The sequence below is a fragment of the Pelobates fuscus genome, chromosome 4 (assembly GCF_036172605.1).
Source record: "Pelobates fuscus isolate aPelFus1 chromosome 4, aPelFus1.pri, whole genome shotgun sequence".
NCBI lineage: Eukaryota > Metazoa > Chordata > Amphibia > Anura > Pelobatidae > Pelobates > Pelobates fuscus.
This window is the reverse complement of record NC_086320.1, coordinates 307,540,068-307,565,573: the sequence shown is the minus strand read 5'-3', so window position 1 is coordinate 307,565,573 and position 25,506 is coordinate 307,540,068. Positions and strand designations below refer to the sequence as shown.

Sequence of the window (25,506 nt, the reverse complement as noted above, 5' to 3'; positions counted from 1 at the left end):
GCCTGTGTTGTGTGGTCGTGTACAGGCTCGGGTCTGCTTTAATGTGGCAGGGTGAGAGACGCCAGGCTTGTTTGTGGGCCTGTGACTTTAGGTGGCTGTCCCGGGTGTCTCTCATGACCATGTCCTTGGGTTTCATTTGGGGCTGCATCTTGGAGGCGTGTTTGTACCTTGGCAGCCTGAAGCTGTTGGGGTGCCGTGGGATGCGAGGACTTTGCTTAACTCGGGGGATTGAAGAGGCCGGGTATACCTGTTGAGGTAGGACCCAGGCCTGTGGTGGTGTGTCGCCTCGTGCCATGCGCAGGCCTCCGCCTCTGCTTGCGTGGGGGATGCGTCTGGGCTTTGCCCCTTGGGGCCCTCACCCCGAGTTGGCTCTTGTGGCGGGTCGTGGGTTGTGCCGTCGGGTTTATGCCTGGGAGCTTCCTCGTGCCCCTCCGGCTGTTGCTTACTTGGGACCTTGGCGTGTTCTTGCCCGTCCGCGGCTGCTGCTGTGTAGCTGTGTGTCTAGCTTCCACCTTTGCCCAAAAGTTTGCCATCAGCCTGTTCAAGTGGGTTTCCAGGTCGCCAGTAAGCTGTGTGGGTTCACAGGTTGCGGGTGATTGGACCGGGTTAACCCCCACCGGTCCTGAGGGGGGTGGGGAGGCCCGATACTTCAGGTGCCGCACGCTTTGATGAGCTGGGAGAGCGGCCGCCTCTCCCCTGCACTGCATCGTGTAGGCCCCAAGCCTCTGATCTACCGATCCAGCGGTCTTTCCGGGTGTGTGGGATATCATTCTGCTCCCCAGCTTTGGTGTCGTCGAGTAAGGTAAGTTGGGGTTCAGGGTCTGGGATTTTCCCCCCGTTTTCCGCTTTAAATCAGGACCGGGCTCGGGAGCTCACAGATTTTGCGTCTAGTCGGCTCCCCGGTCAGGCTCCGCCCCCCACTTTTAGTGCTTTTAAGAGGAAAGTATTACAATTTGTGCTAGATTGGCTGAAATATTTTCAGGCACTTTCTTATTGCTGAGAGTGGTTATTTGTTGTTTTAAAAAAAATCTGTTTCTCATATTCTATTTTAATTGATCGTCTACGTGTACATTGAAATCACCAACTTGTTGGCAAATATATAAAATCAAATGTCATATACCTAACAGCCTTTTTTGTGAATGTGTAAACATTGCCATTGTGGTGGTGATTTCTGGAAACATTCATTGTCAGTGAGTGTTAGTCAGGCTCTGTGCATGACCTATTTCTGATCTAACTGGGCACAGCGAATCTGTCTGGAAACACAAAACCTGCATACTGGCAGCTGTGTGTTGTGGTTGCCTGATACAAACAGAAGTTGCTGCAGTATCCGATCTGATTCTTTCCCTGAAAACGTTGGCCTTACACGTTTTGTTTTATTATGGCTTATAATAAAAGCTTTTCTGTTCAGATGCAGAGATGAATATCTTTGTTCACAATACATTCTAGATAAAGACTATAATCAAAAAAAAAGCAAATGTCATTCTACGGCTAGTGTAATTAGCCAGCCATAATTATGTGCCGACAGTGGGGTATTCTTTGTATTTCGTGCACATGTAGGCAGAAGTAATGACAGTCCTATAGATATAAATAAGTTTGCCCCGATGTATTATTAAAATAAATGAGCGCATAAAACAAGAAAACAAATTGGTAAACCGCACTTGAATTCTGATCGCCACCATGTTCACTGTCTTTTTAATTTTGTTTATGATCTCTAATCCTATATCACGCATAGCTGGTTTTGGAAAAGAATACTAAAACATAATAACCTATGGGTTTGCATAGGTTATGGATCGCAGGGATGCTTCCCCCAGGTAGTCAAAGTTCTTGTATGACATGCTGTATCAAGTCAAGTGCATGCTATTCATATCACTACCTAATTTGAAACTCCTTCACAATTTGCCATAAGACAACATTGGCCATACAGCTACAACATGGAAAGGTGCTGTCAGTCAAATGATATCCGCTTAGGCAACTGTTTCATCCTTGGAATGGGACTGGTGCTGAATCCTTTAACTCCCTGCTGGGCAGAGGTGTATTAGATAAACACAGCTTCCACTAAAAACAATGCTAAAGCTACTTCCAGGTTTGTCAGTTTTACTGCAGGAAGCAAAATTTTCAGGAGAGTATTTTTTTTCATTTATTGGTTTTAGCATATTTTTATTACATTATCCCGTACTGACTGGAGACATTTTGTTGCCTGAGTTCACTAACAAATGATCCATCCCCAGACCACCCACCAAAACCTGAAGCCACGTGCACACAGTGGCACTTGAATAAATCTGTTTATCTATGCACACAAATACACGAGTTGGCACTTCCACACATTTATTAGACATTCTCAAAAACACATCCATAACTAGCAACTTAAACACACACATTTATATGTATTCATACACAAATACATATTTGCTCAATGACACACATCTATCCACATGTCTTGCACAAACATATTTAAAGGGACCGTATAGTCACCAAAACAATTTGTATAGATCATGTTCCTGCAATCCCACAGCTCAATTCTCTGTCATTTAGGAGTTTAATCATTTTGTTTATGCAGCCCTAGTCACCTCCCTGCATGTGACTTACACAGCTGTCCTAGACACTTCCTGTAAAGTCAGATCTAATGTTTATTTTTCCGTTCAGTTTTTTAAATTTAGAATATATCTCCTGCTTTGTTAATAGCTTGTTAGGCCTTACAAGAGCCTCCTGTGTGTAATTAAAGTTCAATTTAGGAGAAATACATTTCTAAAACAAGTTAACATCTGATGGAAAATGAAACCATTTTTCTTTTTCACGCGTCTGTGTGAGTCACAGACAAAGGAGGTGTATCTAGAGCTAGATGGACACAATCAAGTGATTTAACTTCTAAATGGCAGAGAATTAAGCAGTGAGATTTGAGAGGCATGATCTATACACAAAAATTGCTTCATTAAGCTAAAGTTGTTTTGGTGACTATAGTGTTCCGTTAACCATTTATGTACACAAATACATACATGCATAACTAGCAACACCCAAACCTATACATTGATAGATATTCACAAAAACAATTTCATCGAAATAGTGATATAGTGTTGCACTCACTGCAATGTGCTCATACATGCAAACTTAGATTGTTAATGGTGAAAAGGGAGTTGGGGAGAGGTCTGCTGACCTAGTGAAAGTTGAGTGGGAGCGATGTGCACTTGATAGCACAGCCTACTTTTTTTTTTCTCCACATTAAACAGGCAGCATATGCCTGGGTATGACTTGATTTCTTGGCAGCAGCTGCCTGTAAATGTAAAACCACTAGCCACGTTGACCTCTCTGGGTGCTGAGCAGAATGTTGACAGCTGACTGCTCAGCACCCGGTTATAAGACTTGTGAAATTCAGGAAGACTGGTGGTTGAAGGCACTGGTATCCCTGTGTGCTGGACTTCAAGCAGTTATTGAGCTAGTGACATGTGTTCCCATCCTAGTTAAAAGGCAGGGGAAGTACTGGGCAGCAAGCACAGAAAAGCAGGCACTTCAATCTTAGAGGGTTCCACACTGACGGAAAAACCAATTATAGTGGAAACAGGCCATTACTATACTTGTGACAGAGCCCTATGGTCCAATGGGGGTACTTAAAGCAGGCTCTGGCATTGTCTAGCTAATGCATTAAAATATTTGGGCTCAGCTGCAGCCTGGAGTGTCCCATTTAAAAATATACTTATGCTTGAGGCACATTATTGAAACACCTCTAAGAAGTGTGTGATTCCTGAAGCCATTACTATGAATTGACACTTTGAGATGTTAGATCACAGCTGTCATTTTCTCACATTATAGTTTCGCCTACACACTGTCGAAGTATAGAAAAGCTAAACCAAAACACAAGCGTACATCTTATCCTGACATGTTTTGTGCTGTCTTTACTTACAGCATGTGTGGAGTGAAAGTGAGGACTGCTTACCTTTCCTGCAGCTAGCCCAGGACTACATATCTTCGTGTGGGAAGAAGACCCTTCATGAAATACTGGAAAAAGTCTTCAAGTCTTTCAGGCCTGTAAGTGTATGCGTGTGTCTCTGTCTCTGTCTCTCTCTCTCTCTCTCTCTCTCTCTCTCTCTCTCACAATGTTTTTTGGGGATCCCCACTTTTCTATTCCTAATTTATCAGATATAAAACACAAGAATACATTTAGAAAAGATCATAACAATAATTGGCCTACTTATTTACTTTCTATAAGGTCCTGGACGTTTTGTGTTGTAATGTGTTATGGGCCAGAGATATTCAGCATTTTTTTGCTATGTCTGCTAGGAAACATAAGGGGAGGGGAGATGGTGCGGCAACGGGATAATGGTAGAGTAGAAACTATAGGTAGATCATCCTTCCTCTACTGCCAGAGGGAGTGAAGTGTAGAAATCCCTTCTTAAAAATATTATACTAACCATTAAACAGAATAATAGCTGCATGTCTCTATACTCCCATAAATCCTGGAAGAGGAAGGAGTGTTAATACAAAACATACAGGGAATAGTGAAGTAGTCTGTTACATATATAATGGTAACTGTGTCCCACCAAGCTGTGCACTAACGTATGTATTGTTCATTGGAAAGAGGAATTCAATGTCATTATATAATCCTTCCAAATTTGGACAAAGTGTTGATCCGTAAGTTCTTTATTATTTAAAGAATGGGGCAAATCCATACTGAATAAATGATCTAATAGGGTCCAGAAGAGTGGTAAGGAGGGAGATAAATTTATTTTTGTAGGATAGTGGTGGCTGTGAACAGCACCTAACATCAAGAATTCCGAGTTGAGGGGAATTAGTAAACAAATAATGGTGGACCTCCTTCCAGATTTTTTTTAATATCAGGACATCCCCAAAAGCAATGATACACGTCTGCAGTATCAGCTGGACATTTAAAACATTTTGTGGTAGAATGTCATCTATTGTAAGTATTGGAAAAGTGATAAGCCATAGGGAGTTATCAGTTTTAACCTTTCTCGTCAGCTGTATATCTTAACTTAGAGTATAATGTAGATGTTATATAGATAGTGTTGGATGCGGTGGGGAGAAGCTTATCAAGGGAATTATTCTAGTCCATGTCAGTAAAATCTTGTAAAGTTTGGGAAACATAGGATTGAAGATGGAGGTAAGCATTTGAAATGGTGATAAAACAATTGGTTGATTTCGGCATGGGATGTTATTGTGGCACCAGATAGAGTTACAAGGGAGGAGATGTGCTTAAACCTAGTTTTAGAATTGGCCATGCAAGCCAAAGGTCTACTGGACCCCCCACCCAAGCAAAAGAAATGTTGAGTTTGGTGGTCTCATTTAGCTGGTGCTTTAACCCCTTAAGGACACATGACATGTGTGACATGTCATGATTCCCTTTTATTCCAGAAGTTTGGTCCTTAAGGGGTTAAGAGCAGCAAAATCATCTACAAGCCATTTTGTGTTGAGGAACGCCAGGAGGGAAGGAGGGATTGTTCACTAAGTAGGAAGGAAATCTTTAAATGTGGATCTCAAATGTTGTGGAGTGTACTACTGTAAGTTAGGAGTTTGAAGAGTTAGTGACCAGGGCATGGTCCGAAATTGCCACTGTATATGAAATGAAATTTCATACTCCCTTATTCATTGCCTTATATTGCGTTTTTTTTTAAAGTGGCTCTGTCAACTCTCCCTCTCCCCCAACCCATCCAATAAGAAGATTTCGTAAAGATAAAATCTTTATGAAATGCTCACTTTGATTGTGTTGGAATTTCACTGAAATTTCACACAGTCAAAAGATATTCTCCCGTATATTCCCTAAGCTCGACAAAAGGCAGTCAAGTCTTGTCATTTCCCCAGCAATAACTAGTGATGGCAGTAGGGAAAAGGGCCAAAAAAAGGAAGCATTTAACTTCCATGCAGACATTATCAGCAGTCTCCAGTGAAATTTGTAGCTACCTTTTCACACACCCACACACATTGCATTGTTGCTGTGGAATTGTTAAACCTGATGTTGCTACTGCAGTGAAAAGAAAAATCGTATTCCGCTACATTTGAAGAATATCACTATTCCACACATGCATGGATTTGTCATATGTTTGAGAAGTTATAGTGCCAAAATTAGGAACAAGCCCACTTAAATGATTAAGCTTGCAATTTTTTTTTTTCAATTCTTGATTTTATTTATGCATAGCGTGAACAACCTTGTTTGCACTGCCACAATAGCTGATGCAAGCAAATATAGAAACAAACATAAACATTGATATGGCATTAAATAACGTTGCACATTTTCTTTTATGGTCAGAATAGAAAACATGTTAAGGGTTAAACAAGCTTATAAGATTCAAATCACTGATAGCCTGAGAGAGTAGTCGATTGCTTATGGATGAGTTAACCCTCTAAAGTCTCAGTGCTTCACGCTAGATTGTCGTGTGGTAGGCATAGTGAAGCGCTACATGCTGAGAGCTAGGCACAACAAATTAAACAATATAGTAAGGCTTAATACGTGTCCGGTAGTTCAGCGCAGTTTATCCAGTACAGTTAGAATGTCATAGTGTGCTATGAGATGGCATGTTGTATGTACTGATGAATAGTGTGTTAGTGCCTATAGTGATTCAATGGAAGCGAGGCTGCGTGCCAGGTATGTGGTGTACTATATGTAAGAGGGAAGAGTGGAACATAAGGCAGAGGATTATAGTATACCAGGCTGCAGTGTTATTATTAAGCTTGCAATTTTGACAGATTGCTGTGCTAGACCCACGACCCATGATCAGAAAAGTAGTGAAAACATGTAAAAGGGAAGGAGTCGCCAGTGGAATATGTCTGCTGGTCCCACGGATTTTATTGGTGATTGTAACAAAAACAAATATGAGAACTCTGAGAAACCTAGCTGTCACTCGGGTATTTACTGTTTTTACTCACGTGTGCCATGACAAAGAAAACCTCTCTCATTTGCATATCATACATACTGATCACGCCCAGTCCAGATCAGAAATGCTGTCAAGTTCCCTCTGCACAAGAGATATAGCAAACCCAAATAACCGATTCGACCTTCTTGGGCCTAGTCAGCGACGTGTAGCTGAGACCCCTGTAGGCACAGTAAGCACAAGGTCCACGTCTGTATTAACCTTTACATTTTGGGAGAGCCTACGTAAATGCATTGCAACAAAAACAAAGAATATAAGCACTCTGAGAACAGGCAAAAGCTCAGAGAAACCTCTGTAGCTTGCCCATCGGTTAAGCCCAACATTTTTTAGAACAAAACCCTTTTTGCTAAACCTTTTTCAGTGTCTCATTTGGGGTAGTTTAGCAAGCCTCCATTTGCAACGACTCACTCCAAAAAAAAAATGTCATTATTTTTTTAGGTATGTATAAAAATAAAATTTGTCATGTAGTATTTTTTTCCACCACAGGTGTATTCTTCCTCGGTGCCTTCAATAAATGCATTAGATATATATCTACATATTTAACAAATACATCAGTAGCATTTTCTTGAGGGGGGACTATAGTCTTTATCATTTTTTTTGTAATTTTTTTTTTTTTACATTAACATTTTGTAAACTGCTTTTATTTATACCTCAGACTGGAAACCATCTAGCCCCTCCCCCACCCTCCCTTGCCTCCATAAAATCTTACTTGTATTCAAGTCTGAAGCTGCTGCCTCTGCCTCTTGTGTGCTGACATAATCAGAAGTGGTGGTCTGAGCCAATCCCAATGCTTCCCCATAGGATTGGCTGAGGATGTTCAGGGCAGAGCCAGCACAAGTCAAACACAGCCCTGGCCAATCAGCATCTCCTCATAGAGATGAATTGAATCAATGAATCTCTAGGAGGAAAGTTCAGTGTCTGCATGCAGAGGGTGGAGACACTGAATGGCAGTGCTGCTTACTCTGCAGCACTTCTCAAGTAAGCAGCTTTAGCAGCCAACTGAGGGGTTGCCAGTGGAGTTGACACTAGGCTGTAATGTAAACACTGCATTTTCCCTGAAAAGACCGTGTTTACAGCAAAAAACCTGAAGGTGTGAGTGTGTGTCAGTGACAAATACACTATACTGTAGTTGTTCTTGTGACTATAGTGTCCCATTTTACAATATACTGTAGTTGTTCTTGTGACTATAGTGTCCCATTTTAATGACAAACATTCAGGTAAACTGAATGGCACTCATACAGATACACATGCAGACATATAGTGGCTGCACCACATTGCTGGCGGACACCTCAGTCGCAGGAGGACAGCCAGACGGGCCCCCTGGAGTGACTGGCCCGGTTGCAGCTATGACCACGGTAGGTACGCAAACTGATCAGTACTGCTGTCTGATCTGCTTCATCACTGTTTATTACAGTGATCAAGAGGTAAACGTTAATTTCTCCGAGTTAATGCTTTTTCTCTGAGTGGGTTTTGGGAGCTTGGGGGGTAGGCTTGTTGTGTTACATTGAGTTTAATCTTTGCAGGACTAACTGTATGAAGATGTTGATCATTCCCTATTGAGATGCAATTACTCCAATGTATTTTTATTACCAGATGCTGATTGGTGCAGCACAACAATTGCCATGCATCTACTAACTGGTACCCCCCTCCCCTCCATGTTGTGAAGCATTGGATTGGCTTAGATCATCCATAATGATGATTTCAGCTGGGGAGAAGCGGCAGTCTGGCGCAAACGATGCACAGGGGACGTAAATAAGTTAATCTATTTTATTTATAGGGACACTATAGTCACCAGAACAACTACAGCTTATCATATTTGTTCTTGTGAGTCTAATCATTTCATTAAGGATTTTTGCAGTAAACACTGTCTTTTCAGAGAAAATGCAGTGTTTAAATCACAGCCTAGGGATATCTCCACTGGCCACGCCTCATATGGCTACTAGAGGTGCTTCCTGGGACAGTGCAGCACTGCCATTCAGGGTCTCCACCCTCTGCATGGAGACACTGAACTTTCCTCATAGGTATGCATTGATTCAATGCATCTCTATTATGAGCTGCTGATTGACCAGGGCTCTGTTTTCCTTGTTCTAGCTCTGCCCCTGATCTGCCTCCTTGACAGGTTCAGCCAGTTCTATGGGAAAGCATCGTGATTGGCTCAGGGAATCACTTCTGATTATGTAAGCCAAGCAGGCTGCTGCAGACTTGAACAAAAGTGAGATTTTACTATATTTAGGGGAGTAAACGGGGGGAGGGAGGTGGGGGGGAGGGAGCAGGGGAGCTACATGGTGGTTTTAACACTATAGGGTCAGGAATACATGTTTGTGTTCCTGACCCTATAGTGTTCCTTAAACAGGGTTTTTGTCCTTCCCAGCTTATTGTTTATTAATCTGGTCTATCCAATAATTATGAATATCTTCGGTTACCATGCACCCTGCTAGTAAGGGTATAACCAACTAGTTTTCTCCCTTTCCCTGGCATGGCCTGATGCAGCGTTTCTGCCTAGAACATTTACTTGCCAATATAACCCACATTTTCTTTTTGATCTCTGACTTCCCAATGCCTTATTTTTCTTCTCTATTGACCTCTGAACACACAATGCTATATTTTACATCTCCTCAGGAACATTAACTGGCTATTTTATGTGTACCTGAGTCACGAGTTCTCTGTAAACATCAGGAAATGGCTTATAAAATCTTAACAAGATGATCTAGAACTCCCAACGTTTTACATCTTATTTCCCTGACCCAGAACTAGCGTACAGCTCAAGTACAGCTCTTTAATTGTGATGGTGCTTAGAATGTCCCTTTAAAGCATTAAAGATGATGGTGTTTTATGTAAATCACACAGATTCTTACAGCCCCATTGATAGATGGAAAATAATCAAACCATATTTTTTGTTCGAATATACTACTTTGAAACCTTTATAACTTAAGAGGCCATATTTCTCAAGTCCGAACTGAATCAAGTCTGAAATGACTATATTTGAAATAATCAGAAACTTTGACTTTTCCTTTAAAGTGTCCTTAATATCTGGTTTTACTTGCTGCCTCTTATGCATTTTGATGCTCCAAGAAGCATTGTCTTTACTGTAAAACACTGGTTTTCAGGGGCAATAAAATGTTTTATAAAATACATAAATTGAATATTAGTTGCTTTTCTGCTTCATCAAAAATTTTACTTGGAAAGTAAACCTACATGAGTGGTTTTCAGAACTCATTCCATACATTCCTTTAACCATCTCCTTTTTATTGTACACAGCTGCTTGGGCTCCCAGATGTGGATGATGACACTTTCGAAGAATACAGTGCAGATGTGGAGGAGGAGGAGCCTGAAGCAGATCACCAACAGATGGGTGTTAGCCAGCAGTAAAAAAAAAGAAAAGAAAACAAGGATGTTCCCTACAGATGTGGGGAAAAAACCATCAAACAAATCCAAAATAATAATAAACGCATTCTAAAAATATAACAAACACAGAAAATACTCCACCGTGAGCTCTAGTAAAATATTTAAAAAGAAGGAAAGAATACTGAGCAACAGGCCTGTTAACGGAAGGGGGTTATTTGAGCAATCTCTTGCTTTTCACTATTGTTGATTCTAGAATTTAGCTTTGTTGCAGACAATGGTGTTAGAATTGGAGGAGCACTCACTAAAATGAATGTAGCATCCTGAATATTTAGGATGAAACAAAGGAAGGATAAATCAAAGAAATGTAGGGACTCCTCTAGTGAATACAGATCATGAACAGCGGTATATGTTAACTAGAAACTAAATCATTGTGTTTTTTCCTTCCACCACACCGCATAGTTAAAGGAAAATTATTAGATAATTATTTAATAGACATCTCTTTTCAGCACTCCCACAGATACATGAATGCACCTCTCCTTACATCCGCTCTGGTCTGTCCCAAAATGAAGCATTCTGGGACAGATCACATGAGGATGCTGGGTAAGGTGCAAGTATGTGCAGGAGTTTCCAACATCTATTCCTGCATTTACTATGAAAAAGGATGTGGGGATTTTGTGTGGATAAGTACTCTTCTATTGGTTAATTTTGTCTTTGTAACAAATGGTTAAAGAAAAATATAAATATCCCAGAACATAATTTGATTTAAATCCGTTCTAAACAGTTAAATATTATCTGTAGTTTAGCAGGCTGACCAAACACACAACATTTGTACTACACAATCACGGTTCCCCATATTTATAAATATTAATCTACAATTTATAAGTGCATTGTCTTCAATAACGCAAAATGTAAACTCATATACTCTTGCCACCATCCTTCTTCTAGAACAGTGATGCTTAACTACTGAGTCAGGACCCAAAATTGGGTAGCCAAGCTATTTCAGAGGATCCCTACATTTTAGAATGATACAGGAAAGTGGACAAAATGCCTGTGTGTAGTCACTGTATTTAAACCGTGCATGATGCAAATGAAATAATCACTGATCCTGAAATTCTGGAGTCCGCTGTATATAACGGACTAGCAATTTTACAAAACTAGTAGTTCATTTAAAAAGACTTGCTTAAGACTAAATGTGGGATTAGTGTGTTAGCTTATCCAATTTTTGGAGCATCCGATACCAACTTGGTAGGAAAGGGTGTGCTATTTTATTTTAATTCATAATGTTATACTTGATAAGATCAAGTTTAAACATTCCATAATGGTTCTTTAATTAGATTTACTATTTCTACATCCAAAATAAAATGAGAAAAATATTGTAAAAAAGTAGCTTTGCCCAATCAAATAATTAATTCTTACACAAAGAAATGATAAAAGATCACCTTATTATGGTAGGTCTCCATTAGTGCACTCCTTAACTCTAAAATCATATTTTCCATCATGCTGTTGCTTTCTATTTTCAGTATTGAAACCAAATCCTTTCTTTGTGTTCCTATCTGGTTGGAAGCTCTTTATCATGTATTTGTAGTAGAATGCTGCAATCGATGAGAATATTCAGGAATCTTTCCACTAATGGAACACCATTTGTTTAAGATGCGGTATTTTATTTAGGAACCTGTGCTGGTCCATAATGCAAAGAAGTTTATAATCAACACTTTTGTAGGCTCTGATGTAAAAATATATTATGTGTGACTCACTTCCATTTTGTTCTTTTTACCTTTCCCAATCATCTTAAATTGTAAAGTTGCAATCAATGTTTCTTTTTTCATACTTTTATTTTGACCTTTTCTAATTTACAGTGGTTTACACAATGGTTATAACCGTATCCTTGGTCCCTTTAACAAGATGGAGCTATAGTAACTAATAATTGCCACTTCATTTGTGATATTGAAAAGGTGGACGCAATGAAATTCAAATTAGAATTTTTTTAGTTTTTCTTTAAGCAAAATTATTAAAAGCAGATCTTTCAAATATTACATATTTTATAATTTATTATGAAGTATGTTATCCTGATCTCTTACAGAAATATATTGGCTCTGCATTAACCCATTAAGGATCAATAATGGTCTTGGGTCAGAATAATATGGTCTTGAAGTAACCAATTTAGAAATATATATATGTGCCACACTGCAATTGATAAGAAAATGGTCCTTAAGAGGTTATGGTAATCAAATATTTAGGAACCCCTGACCATTTTATAGTCACACTATTGAAAATGTCATTATTTATAGGTTTGACTATGCCCCTTATTTTCTGCAAATAACTCCCAATGCTCTAGAACAAATAATGTGAGAAGCCAGACATTGTTAGGTTACACAACGTTCACTGTCTGAGGTAAACTGGAATTCAGTACACAGAGCAGGAAAATGTACCTTTACCTATTTATTAAAAAAAATCTGAGATATCACATTATTATTCTACTATGTATTGTATCAGAATACTTTCCACAACTGGGACATTGTGGTTGCATTGTCCATGTTTGACATATTAATAAAGCATGCATCCCTTATTCCTGTTGCTTTACTGCACCACATAACAAACTCTATATACAAGAAAATCATTTGGAGTTTTTTTCACACCTGTGCATGCAAACCAACTGTGTTTTTGCAGTGTATGAATTAAAGGAACTCAATTTAAACGTATTGGAAAGGACGGTCACCTAAAACAAAATGCACAGCCGTTTCTACGTTGTTTTTTGCGGTTGATAGGGTTGATGTGTTTATCAGGCAGCTCTTTAAAGTAAGCAATCTCTTGTGTGTTTTAATGTAGGATAATGATAATTTCAGAATTTTAATCACGAAGAAATAATGTAGTATAGTCCGTACGGAAGATGAGATTATACAGTCCATAATATCAAATACTTTTGGTTGCACCGCTGAACTAAATACTAATATTCCAATGTAGAGAGCACCTGTGCTTTTGATGAGCAGGTACATTAATATCCAGTTAAAAAAATAAAAACAGAGGAAAGTTGATATTTTGCTCTTTACGGAGCATGTCTGTTATATAAGAAAGTTAGATATTACAGAAGATATGTCCATTAATCTCCATATATGACTTTCACTGATTAGTGCTTAGCATCCTTGAAATATGTTTAGTGAGTCTCTTATACTCAAGAAGCCATAGTTTTCAAACAGGGCAATATAACACCAATAGCCAGAGCATTTTGCCTATTCATAAGGAATATCCTGGCATCTGATTTTTCCATCCGTATCTTTCATGTTCACAATCTCATGACTGATGCCTCTGCCAGATTTAGGATTTCTCAAACTACTGCTGTAGCAAAGACTTTCTCAAGAAAAATATTTGGAAGTGGATTAGCATTATTTTGTGTGTTAAAAAAAAAGCAAAAAACGGATAGAATGAAAAAAGAGGCTTTTATGGATCTTTATTTTTTAAAATTTGCTTTGATTCTATATACATTCAGTGTGTGCATGATCATTTAATACTTCCAGGTTCGTGGTGCCTCTCAAAACATGAAAGGTTCACAGTCATCTTACACTTGATAGCCTGTTGTACTTAGATCATCATTACAGTTCATTTCTGAAGTTGCTTCCTTTTTTTTGTGTAAAAGTTACCATGCTATATGTAAAAAAAAAAAAAAAAATGCTTTGACAAAATGTCTTTTCTCTGCTCCCTGTATGTATCTCATGTAGACGGAGGTTTGTAGTGGCATTGCATGTAAAATATGTTTACTTCTATCCATGAATTGGGGTCTTGGTTAATAAATCATCTAAACATGTCCATTTCTGCTCTTTGGTTTCAGGGTCAATCTCTGATGAATTATTATTATTACTGGTATTTACTTGGTTCTGTAACATGTTTTAATCATGCACACAATAATATTTAAACTAGGTTTTGGGGTGTACAGTTTGCATACTTAAAAGGGTTTAAAATGGAAATGTCACTTGCCAGGATTTTTAACATTATGGTTACTTAAACTTTTTAATTAAACAAATGTGTTTGTAAGGTGTGAACATTAAAATTTAAATGTTGAAATCGACATCGGTTTTAACCACTGTTGTGGAATTGACTGCTCCATCTTGGCTTTATGTCAGTCACTGGTTTAAACACGGCCTCTTTCTATCATTAATGGAATACATCTAAGCACCATAACCACTACAGCTCACTATAGTGGTTACTGTGTCATAAGTGCTTAGTTACTCCCACCCCATTCTAAGGAGTCAAATCTGATCATTCTCAGCCAAGCCCTGCATTGCAGGAAAGCGAACTTAAGTTCCTGCCTAACAACGTATGGCTCTGTGGCATTAGTAATGAAAGCAGGGAACGACGACCAGTGGACCCCATGTAATAAGTCAAACCGTTCAAAAAAACAAAACAATTAGTCCTTACAAGAGGGAGGCCGGAGCAGTCTGGGCATCATAACCACTACAACGAGATGTAGTGCCTTCTTGTATCAAGTGTTGTGATATTTTACCTTTGAAAGGTTTATATAGGTTTTTAGAAATGTTTCGGCCTCGTTTTTAGTATGCACTTCTTATAAGCCATCACATCCGTGCTCAGATGCTTTACTGCTATGTGAAGGTCCGCTTATAGACCTGGACCTCAACAAATTCTGATTCATAGGTAGCTCCTTTTATTTCTTATACATTCTGTTAATATATTTAAAATAATTGTTTGTATTACAAAATATATATTTTATATTATTTATAATTTATTGAACAGGTTGTGATAAGGCCACTGTCCTGCTTTTGCAGGATGTTTATTTACAAACCCAAACGTTTTTAACATCCAGGGTAGTCTCTCCCTTTAAAGCGGCATGGTCACCGTCTGGTGATTTTGCTAAATTCGCAAAGACCTCCGTTGCTGACATCGCTGCTGGGGGTCCGGTGGCAGGCAGGTAAAGGTGAGATTTATTTACCTGAACTGGTCCCTCACAAGAGCCGCCTTTGTCTGCTCCTTTTAAGCGGGCACTAACCACACAGCATTGAGATCTATGGAGGATTTCACAGGTTACTCCATCGAAAGAACCAACTCCCTGCAGCCGTGATTGGTCACGGCTGTGGGTATTGACTCTGTAGCTCCGACCAGTCTGAAAATCAGGTGCATGAAATCTACAGAGACAAAGCCCATACTTCTTCTCTTTATATCTCTTGATCGGGTTGAAATTTCAGTGAAATTCTAACAGTCAAAATGAGTATTTCATAAAGATTTCTCAATTATTTTTTGGGAGGGATGGGTAGCAGCGTCACCTTAAGACTTAAGACCAAAAGCAATCAAAAACCTACTTTTAGGAGACTAACTAAACAGCGTTAATTCCTTTCTAACAGGACTGGCCAATTAAGCCGATTCCCAGTCAGAAAATAATGATTAAAAAGCACGACATTTTTCTTACCACCCGGGCTCAGTTTCACACTTTCTCTGTGTCTGTCATCAGCAGCCTAGGGAGAAAATTGCAGCACTCTAAATCAGTATTAAGGAGAAGCATGGAAAAAGTGCACTTTCCAACTGTCCTTAATTAAACTGCTCCTAGTAACCCTGTCGGAAAGGTGTATTAAAAGATTCAACAAAATAAAGAATACTAATGAATAAATTGTAAATTATAAAGAAGAAGCAGAGTACTCTATTATTATTTTAGTTACTGTTTTTATAGGAAAATAAGAAAGAACACTTTTGGATTGGATTTCATATCCCAACAATGCTCTATATTGGAAATTGTTTTTAGCATTAATAAAGAAAACTTTCAAGATGATTTTGAGCAAATTCCATACTTCACAATAGGGAAAAAATCTACAGAGAAGAAAAAATAAAAACTCATAGAGTAGGATAGCCAATCTACATAAATACACCAATTAATAGGTTGCACTCACAGACGCAAATTGATAGTAGGGAGATGATCTGAGATCCTCAGCATGGAAGCATGGACATGTAGGAGAGAAATAAAACAAAAATAAGTGTAGATGATATATGTTTATATCCTGCACTACAATAAATTGCACTTACAAAACAGTAGTGATGTACAAGCATATCATCAAATGTTTTCCACAGCCATCCTCCTCCAGTTGACACCAAATATGAGGGATACTGTTATAAGTTGTAAAAACTATTTATTGTTACAAAAATAAAAACAAAATAACAGAATAAAAACCTCACTACAATAGTCCAACCCTACGCGTTTCGTCCGTAACCAATTGGGCTTCCTCAGGGGTAATCGCTTCAAAGATCTCCCTGCAGCGTCGTCCTCCTTTTGGCGTGGTTTTAAATCACCCGGTAAGGCTTCCGCCTATCCGCGTCGAGCTGCTCCGGCTGCACTGATAGCGTTCCAAGCCTCATTCTCATGTGCCGTTCTTCCTTGTGCGCATGTGCACAACCGGCACCATGTTGTAATAATCGGTTGATCAAAAAGTCCATGCAGTCCATGCAGAATAACCCTGAACAGTTTGCAGAACCCATGAGTCTGAAGTTAACATGCGCCAGGCATTAGCAAAATTACATCATTTGCCCCCCACAATTGATATTGAAGAAAGATGTGATGGAAGTGAACTTACCATAAGGGCGTCAGCCATAGGAAGAACCTCTGGTTCCACGAGACTGCCAAGGCCTGCCACAAACTGGGAAGAATGGTGAGGTGTGTCACGAATGCACCCTTCTTCAAGTGTGTGTGTGACGTAGTTGTGGTGGTGAAAGGGTTAAAGTTCACTATTTGTCTGCACTAGATCGGAAATAATGACAAAACCCCCTTACCACCACCCACACTTAAACGTAATAATATAACTATTACTATTTTTTTTAATTTTTTTTAAATTCTTTATTTTTGAAGTGTGCATAGTTATAACATTTGCTTATGAGGTACCTCAAAGGCAGTCCTCTAGCACGTTAGGCATAGTTTGAACATAGGGGTAAACATGAGATCTTGCACACAATTTTTTTTTTTTTGTAAATATATTTTTATTGTCATTTCAATAACAAAAATTGGCTTTTCGATGATAAAAAGTAACAATGTGGGACTCGCAGGTCTCCGAGTTCAAGCTTAACATATTAGCAAGTAGGTACCGTGCCTTGCGGCGGCCGGTCATAGAGTTGTCACCGGTAACATAGGTAATCAATATGCGGGCTCGCAGGCCCCCCTTTGAAATGGATTCACAGGTCCATTTGATGCTTTGTCCGTTTGTCCGGTTACAGTGGGGGGGGGGGGGGGGGTCGTGGTTCAGGTACTTCCTTGCAGTCTTGAGTTGGGTACCCTGTCTCCCTTGTAATAGGGTTTCTGCGTATCTAGTTCTATCTGTGTACTGATTTGTGACCCTATTACGCCCTATGCTTCGGTAAGTGCGATACCAATGTCAGTAGGTGACCTAGGGTGGTCCATTAGCTGGCCCTCTGCGTACGGTACTTCCTTGTTTCTCTTGTTGTGGTCCCTTCAGGGGGCTTGGGGGGGGGGGGAGGGGGGGGTTAAAGTCGTCGGGTCGTCCATAGCCTGTCTGCAGTCAGGGCGTCAGTAGGTGTCTGTTCCTCTCTTTCCGTGTTTCCTTAGTATCTTAGTCGGTCTCTAAAGTCCGGAGTTGCTGTCGGCAGTAGCCAGTGGGTCCAGGTGTTGAGATATGATTGGTGTGTGTCTTTGGCTGAGTGATAGAGGTCTTCCTGGGACCTCAGTTCCTCCATTTGTGTGAACCATAGCTCTAGTGATGGTGTCACTGGTGTTTTCCAGAATTGTGGGATGATTGCTTTGGCTGTGTTGAGGATGCGTATCGTCATCGCACTTTTGTATTTGGATCGGGGTACTCTAGTGTGGTGTAGTAGCATTTCAGCCGGGCCCATGGGGGGGGGGGGGTCGTCGGAAAATAGTTTCGTCATTGCGTGAATGCCCTGCCAGAACGGGGCTATTTTGTCGCACTCCCACCAAATGTGTAGCAGTGTTCCCCTCGCCTTACCACATCTCCAACATAGTGGGGATTGGTCTGGTGTTATAGCGTTTAGTGTCGCTGGGGTGCGGTACCATCTAGTCAGTAGTTTATATGCCGTCTCTTGCGTTTTGCTGTAGTTGGAGCAGTGGTGTGTCAGATAGCAGATTTTTTCCCATTCTGTGTCAGTAAAGGTGCGGTTTAGAGCTTGTTCCCATTTCCCTTTGAAGTTCGGTTGTGCCACTGGTGTTTGTGACAGGAGCATAGTGTAGATGACAGATACCCCATGGGCTATTGGGTCTGGGTTCAGGCTGATTTCTTCGAAGGCTGTGAGGGGGCGCGTTAGTATCTCCCCTTGTGGGAGGGTGGCTATATAGCTCTGTATTTGTCTGTGTTTCAGGTGCATGAGGAGTGTGTGTTCCGTGGTCGCTCTCAGCTCATTAAGTGAGCTGAGGCCCCTGGCCGAGTAAACATGTCGGAGTCTAGGTGTGGGGTCCTGGATCAGTGGTCGGAATGCTTTCGGGTCTGATCCTGGGGGGAAAGCTGGATTGTGTGTCAGTGGGAGTAGGGGTGATGGGTATGTCGTCAGGCTGTGTCTACCCTTGGCGCGATGCCATTCCTGAAGGGTGGCTCTTGTGTATGTGGGGTCCTCCGTCCCTTTCGTCTGTGGTCTTGGGGGTAGCCACGGCAGGGCCGCGACGGGAGTCCCTATCATGTGTGTCTCTACCTGCTTCCACAGTTTACGTGTCCCAGTTTTAGTCCACTCAATGATCCGTAGGAGATGGCATGCCTTATAGTAAAGGAAGAAGTCTGGTAGGGCTAGTCCCCCTTTATTCTTGGGTTGTGTCAAAAGTGTATGTTTTAGTCTGGGTCTTTTACCATTCCACACATATTGACCCACGGCTGTCCGCAGTGAGGCGAAGAATGCGCGTGGGACTATCATGGGGATGGTCTGAAATAAGTATAGTAGCCGGGGGAGGAAGTTCATCTTGACTACCTGAATTCTCCCTAACCAGGAGATGTGTGGGTATGCCCATTCTCGCATCTCCTCACGGAATTTAGCGTGGATAGGGACAAAGTTTTCCCTGTACATGTCCCCGCCAGTTCGCGTTAACCAGATTCCCAAATATTTGATCTTTTGGTTCGCCCATTGTAGTGTAAAGTGTTGGCGTAATGGTTGTTCCCTCTGTAGGGGTACCGAAATGTTTAGTATGGAGGATTTTGTAAAGTTAATCTTTAGGTTAGAGATTCTGCCAAATTCTTGGAAGGCCTTAAGAATGTTAGGGAGTGTTATTTCGGGATTAGTAACATAGAATAGTAGGTCGTCGGCATATGCAGCTATTTTGTGGTGTGTTTTTCCTAAGGATATTCCGCTGATGTCTGGGTTGTTTCTGATGGCCACCAAGAACGGCTCGAGTTCGAGGGCAAAGAGCATTGGCGATAGGGGGCAGCCCTGGCGGGTGCCATTGTGTATGTCAAATGGTGCTGTTAGCGCTCCATTGACCACTACTCGGGCCGACGGTAGTGTGTACAGCGCTCTTATCCACCCCATAATACCCGGGCCTAGTCCTGTGCGTGTGAGGGTCTGGAAGAGGTAGGTCCAGTTTACTCTGTCGAAGGCCTTCTCCGCATCCGTAGATAGCAGGAGAAGGCCCTCCGGTCGCCGTTTGTGGGCGTGTATCAGGGCGAGGGTGCGGATGGTGTTATCTCGGGCTTCTCTCCCCCCCACAAACCCCACTTGGTCCGGGTGTACCAGTGTGGGTATGTGGGCTTGTAGTCTATTAGCCAGTATTTTGGCCAGTAATTTTAGATCGCTGTTTATAAGTGAGATAGGTCGATAATTGCTGCAGTGTTCGCCGTCTCTCCCTTCCTTGGGAATGATGGTGATATGTGCCTCTAGGGATTGCTTGGTAAACTGGTGTCCCTCTTTTATTGCATTAAACGTGTCTAGGAGAGGGGTGTATAGTATTTCTGCAAATGTCTTGTAGTAGCATAAGGGTAGGCCGTCTGGGCCCGGGCTTCTACCTGGTTTTGTCTGCTTGATTGCCATGGCCAATTCCTCTGGGGTGATCTCGCCGTCTAGGTGGTCCGCGGTGGTCTTATCTAGTGTGGGTAGCGTGTGTGTGTTTAGGTATTCGTTGATAGTATCCAGGAGGCGTTTGTGTGCTGGTTGTGTCTGTGGTCTCGGGAGCGTGTAGAGCTTCGCATAGTAAGCTCTTATCGCTTCTTGGATCTTTGAGGGGTGGCGTTGGAGCGTGTCATTGGTATCTCTAATTCGGTCTATGTAGGTCAATTGTCTACGTTTTGTCAGCATGCGGGGCAGAAGTCTGCCGCTTTTATTACCGTGTAGGGAGAAGAACATTTTGTGGCGTCTCGCGTCTCTATGGTGCTTTGCTTGTAGTATTGTGGATAGCTCCCTGCGTAATGCGAGTAGTTCGCTTAGCTGTTTGTCCGTTTGGTTGTTTTTATTTAAGGTGTCTAGTTTGTGTATGTCTGCTAGTAACGATGTCATGGCGGCCTCTTTGTTTTTTAAGTTGGGCACTTTTCTGAATGAAGTGGCCCCTTACTACACTTTTGTGGGCTTCCCAGGTGATCGTGGGGGTCGTTTGGGATGGTACGTTAAGGGTGAAGTATTCTCGCATAACTTTCCCAATGTCTGACTTGATGTCTGGGACCGTGAGGAGGTGTTCATTCAGGCGCCACCTGGCTTCCTTGGGTCTAAACAAGGGTGAAGTTATCGTGAGTGTTACTGGGGCGTGATCTGACCATGTCGCCGTGCCTATTTCGGCGTGTTTGGTGAGTGGGAGGTGGTATTGCTGCATGAAAAAGTAATCTATTCTAGTGTATGAGTTGTGTGGGTGTGAGTGGAAGGTGTAATCCCTCTCATCCGGATAGTAGGCCCTCCAGCAGTCTACCAGTTTGTGTTTGGTGAGCTGTGATTTTAGTGCTGTCAGTTGTTGTGTTGGGATGTGCGAGGTTCCCGATGATGTGTCCCATCTTGGGTCTAGTGCTAAGTTGAAGTCGCCCCCCAGGATCAATATGCCTTCGGTAAATTTTGTGAGTGTGCGTAGAATCTTCGCCAGGAACTGGTGGTGTCTCCTATTCGGGGCGTAGATGTTAGCTAGAGTGTAGGTTTGTCCCGCTATCGTGCCTTTCAGGAAGATGAACCTTCCTTCCGGGTCAGTCTTAGCCTCCTTTTCCTGGAAGGGGAGCCCTTTGTGGAGTAGGATCGCTACCCCCCTAGTTTTGCCGCCGTGATAGTCACTGAAATAGCCCATGGGGTATCGGTGATCATGTAGTTTAGGTCTCATCCCTTCCCTAAAGTGTGTTTCCTGTATGTAGACTATGGAGGCCCTAGAGGCGTGGAATTCTTTGAGTGCTGTCGATCTCTTTTCGGGCTTGTTTAGCCCTCGTACATTTATGGATAGGATTTTGAGGTCGGCTGGCGTGAGTGACATGCTTTTCTGTCCGTGGGTCGTCGGTCCGGTTGGTCTGTGTGGATTGCGAGTTGTCGCGGTCTGACCTGTGCGTGGGATGGGGGGGGGGGGAGGTGGGGTCAGTGGGGAGAGGGGGTACTTCACTCGGTGGCGGTAGGGTAAGGGCGACCAAGTGGGTCCGAGGTGGGAGCCTGGCTCCGGCTCTGGGTCTCGGTTACTTGGGCACGTCGCCAGTCCCTTGGGGTAGTGGGAGGAAGGCTGAAGTCTCTCAGCGGGTCGTGGTTTCCCTAGGTCGTCAGTCCTGGGTTACCTGTCCTGTCGTTACTTTCGGGTCTGGGTGGTCCAGTCACGACAGTCCCCTGGGTCTTCCCGTCAAGGCTTGGTCTGGTGTTAGGTCGGGTTCGGTGCGTCCTCGCCTAGGACGTCTGAGCATCTGTGTAACATTTAGAACATTTAACTCATGTAACATTGCATAGCAAAAATCATCCAACAGGTAACAATTTGCTAAGGTTAACTTGTAGTCCCCTAGTGATGAGACAAGTAGGCGGTATCAGTGCCCTCTATTAAGGTGCATCATACATGGTGTTAGGGTGTCCGCCGGGCAAGTTTAACATATGACATTACATTTCTATCAACATTTGACAATTATCAACTTGCTTAATACAACCTATTATCCCCAGTCGACATCCTAGATTGGCAGTATTCCCTTTGTCTGTGTGTGTCATGTTCGGTGGTCAGGAGTTGGGCTCCGCTTTCCGATAGCGGTTCTGTGACCGTGTTATATTATTGTCGTGTCTGATCTTCCCTTCCCGTTTTGTCAGTGGCGTTTCAGCGTGGGGGGAGGGTGGTTAGTCCTAGTGTGTCTCCCCAGCCCGTTTGTACGTTTCCCTCTGTCCCTTTGTCGCGGTCAATTATAAGTAGAGTGTAGGTGTGCGGTCCTGTGTGTGTGTTCCCTGTGGGGTTTCCGAGCGAACCGGGCCCTCGCCTCCCCGCCTGCTCCTGGGTAGGTCGTCACAGGTCCGTTGGGGGTGCGGTTGCCTGGGTCGGTCTGTCACCCCACTACTGCCCTCAGTTCCTCGCTCAGGTGAGCCAGTGTGGCCCTTATGTAACCAGTATCCCAACCCGGTCATCCCTCCAAACCTCCCAAACATTAGTGCAGCCGTTAATGCTGTGTACTTGCGTTTGATAGTGACTACGACAGTTTATTGCGCTATGGCGCGATCAGTTCTGTGATCTGGTCAAGGAGCAGTGTCTCCGGACATTTCTGGTCGGTCTTCGGCTTGGGTGGGCAGAGGTGTCCACCGGGGTTGGGGTAAAGTCCTCTGGTGTTATGTCCACAGTGGGTCACCCCATCCCAGCGGGGTTGGTAACGTGGTGGTTGGCTTGTGGGGTCCGTCTTGAATGAGCAAGTGCGGGTTAAAGTCCGGGTAGTGTATGTGCCACAACTTGGCTGTTTTTTGGGTCGGGTTCCGGGAGCTGGTTCAGTTCTTGCAAAATAGTTGGGTTTCTTCTTCAGTAGTTTCGGGATGTAATGTCTCTTGTTGTAGTGTCTCGTGCCGTGTGTGTGCGGTGGTAGGGGTTCTTTGCCTTGGTGCCTCCTGGTTATTGGCCTCGTGGGCCTAGCGCTCGTTGGCGGGTGTTTCTCGGTGTGGGCCTCTCTTCGGCCTGGCTCTCCTGTCCACGTGTTAGCGAGTATAGTGCCAGTGGATCCGGCCATTGTAGTTGTGCCGGTGCAATTTGGAGTTCCCTTGCCACCTCGTCTAGATCTGCTCTCTCTCTGATGTCTAGCGGGCCTCTAGGTGTGTGGACCTGAAGCCCGGTCGGAAAACGCCAGCGGTAGCGTATCTTGTTTGCCTGTAGCTGCCTGGTGAAGGGGCGTAAGGCCCGTCTGTATGCCAGCGTGGCGGGCGAGAGGTCTGGGTATAGTTGCACCTCCGACCCCTCCACGTGCACCTTACCAGCTTCCCGTGCCTTTCGGAGGATGTCTTCTTTTAGTTGAAAATTGGTTATGCAACAGATAATGTCTCTAGGTGTACTCCCAGCTGGGCCCCGTGGTCTGAGAGCTCTGTGGGCCCTGGCCATGTCTATGGGAAGCTTTGTGGGGCGGCCTAGGAGGGTATTAAATATACCTGTGATAGTTTGCAGTGCCAGGGTGGTATCATCATGTTCCTCCGGCACCCCACGGATCCTGATGTTATTTCTTCTGCCCCGATTATCCAAGTCTTCCAGGTGGATTGCAATTTGTTGTAATTGGAGCGTTCTGGTTTTTAGGATGTCTGTGTTGGCAGATTGCGCCGACGCCATGTGGTCGCATTCCGCTTCGAGGTGGGACACCCTCTGGCGGAGGCCGCTGCATTCTTCTCGCATGGCCTGGCGCTCCGCGGTGATGGAGTTCCGCAGTTCGTCATTGGCTGTTTTTAAATCCTGTTTGGTGGGCAGGTTGTGCAGGATGGCAAGCCATTCCGGCTGCATTGTCTCGGGGCCGGGTGTCAGTGTCTCCGGCTGGGTGTCGGCTGCACGCGACGCCTGTCGGAGGAGGCCTTCTGAGGCCGTGGAGTCTGTGGAGGCTTGTGAGTCTAAGTCCGGTGGGGGGACCAGGAATTGCCGCATGGATGTGTGCGCGGAGCCTCTGGGATTGTCAGCAGGTTTGGGGGTGCTAGATGCCCTGTGAGATTTACCCATTTTCGGGGTAATAAGGTGCTGTAGGCGAGGAAATATGCGGTGCCTCGTTGGGAGCTCGGGGTTTACGCCGCCATCTTCTTCGGCTTCCAAGCCACGCCCCCTTGCACACAATTTTTAAGTAACGACATGGACAGTAAAGATGTACATCGCTTAGAGAGTTTGAAATAAACATAACATATATAAACAACGCTTTTGTTTTCTACTCAGTAAGGTAATATGCTGTGTCAGATGCTAGGCAGAAACATTTAAAGTAGTCCCGATTCTAAGTCAAGCAGACATGTTACACGTAATACATCTCAGTTGAAGACTCAGCTGGAAGCCAAAATTGAAACGGGGTGTTAAACATTGAACTAAGTGTGAGCTACCGCTGGTGACTGTAAGGTCGTAGGGTCACAGGCTTATTTAAGATGGTTAGAACAGCAAGTTTAGCGAGCAAATTTTAATCAAAACTCTAGAACTTAAAAGTAATAAAAGTGAATCATGATACCTGTTGAGCCAGAGTTTAGTTTAGTTTAATTACAGTGGAGCCTCCTAGTGGCTCAGCTCAGTGTTGCATTTCGTGCGGTATGGCCCATACTAGAGATGTCAGAGATATTAAAGCTAAGGCCCTTGCGTAGTGAAATCGACTAATACAATCTGTGAAACAAGGCTCTATAGCTGCCAACTTTAGAACTATAGACATGGAGAGTATCAGCTTATTCTGCCCTTGGCCAAACTGAGTTATACACAGATAATAAAAGGAACACGGGTACATTATGTATTAATAGGCTGCATCTAGTAAGCAGTTGATTCTTAAGGAGAGGAACACTGGTGGCATAACAGGTTCAGCAAAAGAAAACATAGATTGGTAGCTAAGGGGAGCTGGGTTAATAGTATACCCCTCCTGCACTAAAATACACTGCCATCAGCCTATCCCTTTAACAGGTATTTCATAGTCCCACATAGCTTGATTTTGCAGGCTCGCTGCTGAAGGTGGAATTGCTGGGTTCTGTGGCTGTAGTTGCCTCCCTTCTTCCTCTCTTGTTATCCACTTCTCTGTCCTTGTGGGCATGGAGGGACGTAGCTTCAGTGCCTGCTGGTGAAGTGTCTCACTCGTTTTGCGCCAGTGCACCCTCCGTCGTCTTATGCACCTTGGGCCCCTGGCGGGAACTGCCTTACATGCCGGGATGCGGTTCGGGTACCGTGTGGAAGGGACAACCTCTGCTTCAGGTATGATCCGTCTGCTCTCCAGCTTGCTCCAGAACGCATTGA

General features: G+C 43.0%; 1 protein-coding gene across 1 annotated transcript in view; it reads left to right on the top strand.

Annotated features, from left to right (window-relative positions):
* The window catches only part of MTURN (maturin, neural progenitor differentiation regulator homolog), a 32,063-nt gene extending 18,042 nt beyond the window's left edge, over positions 1 to 14,021 (top strand). Inside the window, exons 2-3 of the mRNA XM_063452285.1 lie at positions 3,898 to 4,020; positions 10,134 to 14,021. Of these exons, the coding sequence (XP_063308355.1) occupies positions 3,898 to 4,020; positions 10,134 to 10,244 (234 nt within the window). The 3' untranslated portion in view covers positions 10,245 to 14,021. The remainder of the gene's footprint in view (positions 1 to 3,897; positions 4,021 to 10,133) is intronic.
* Positions 14,022 to 25,506: the final 11,485 nt, after the last annotated feature.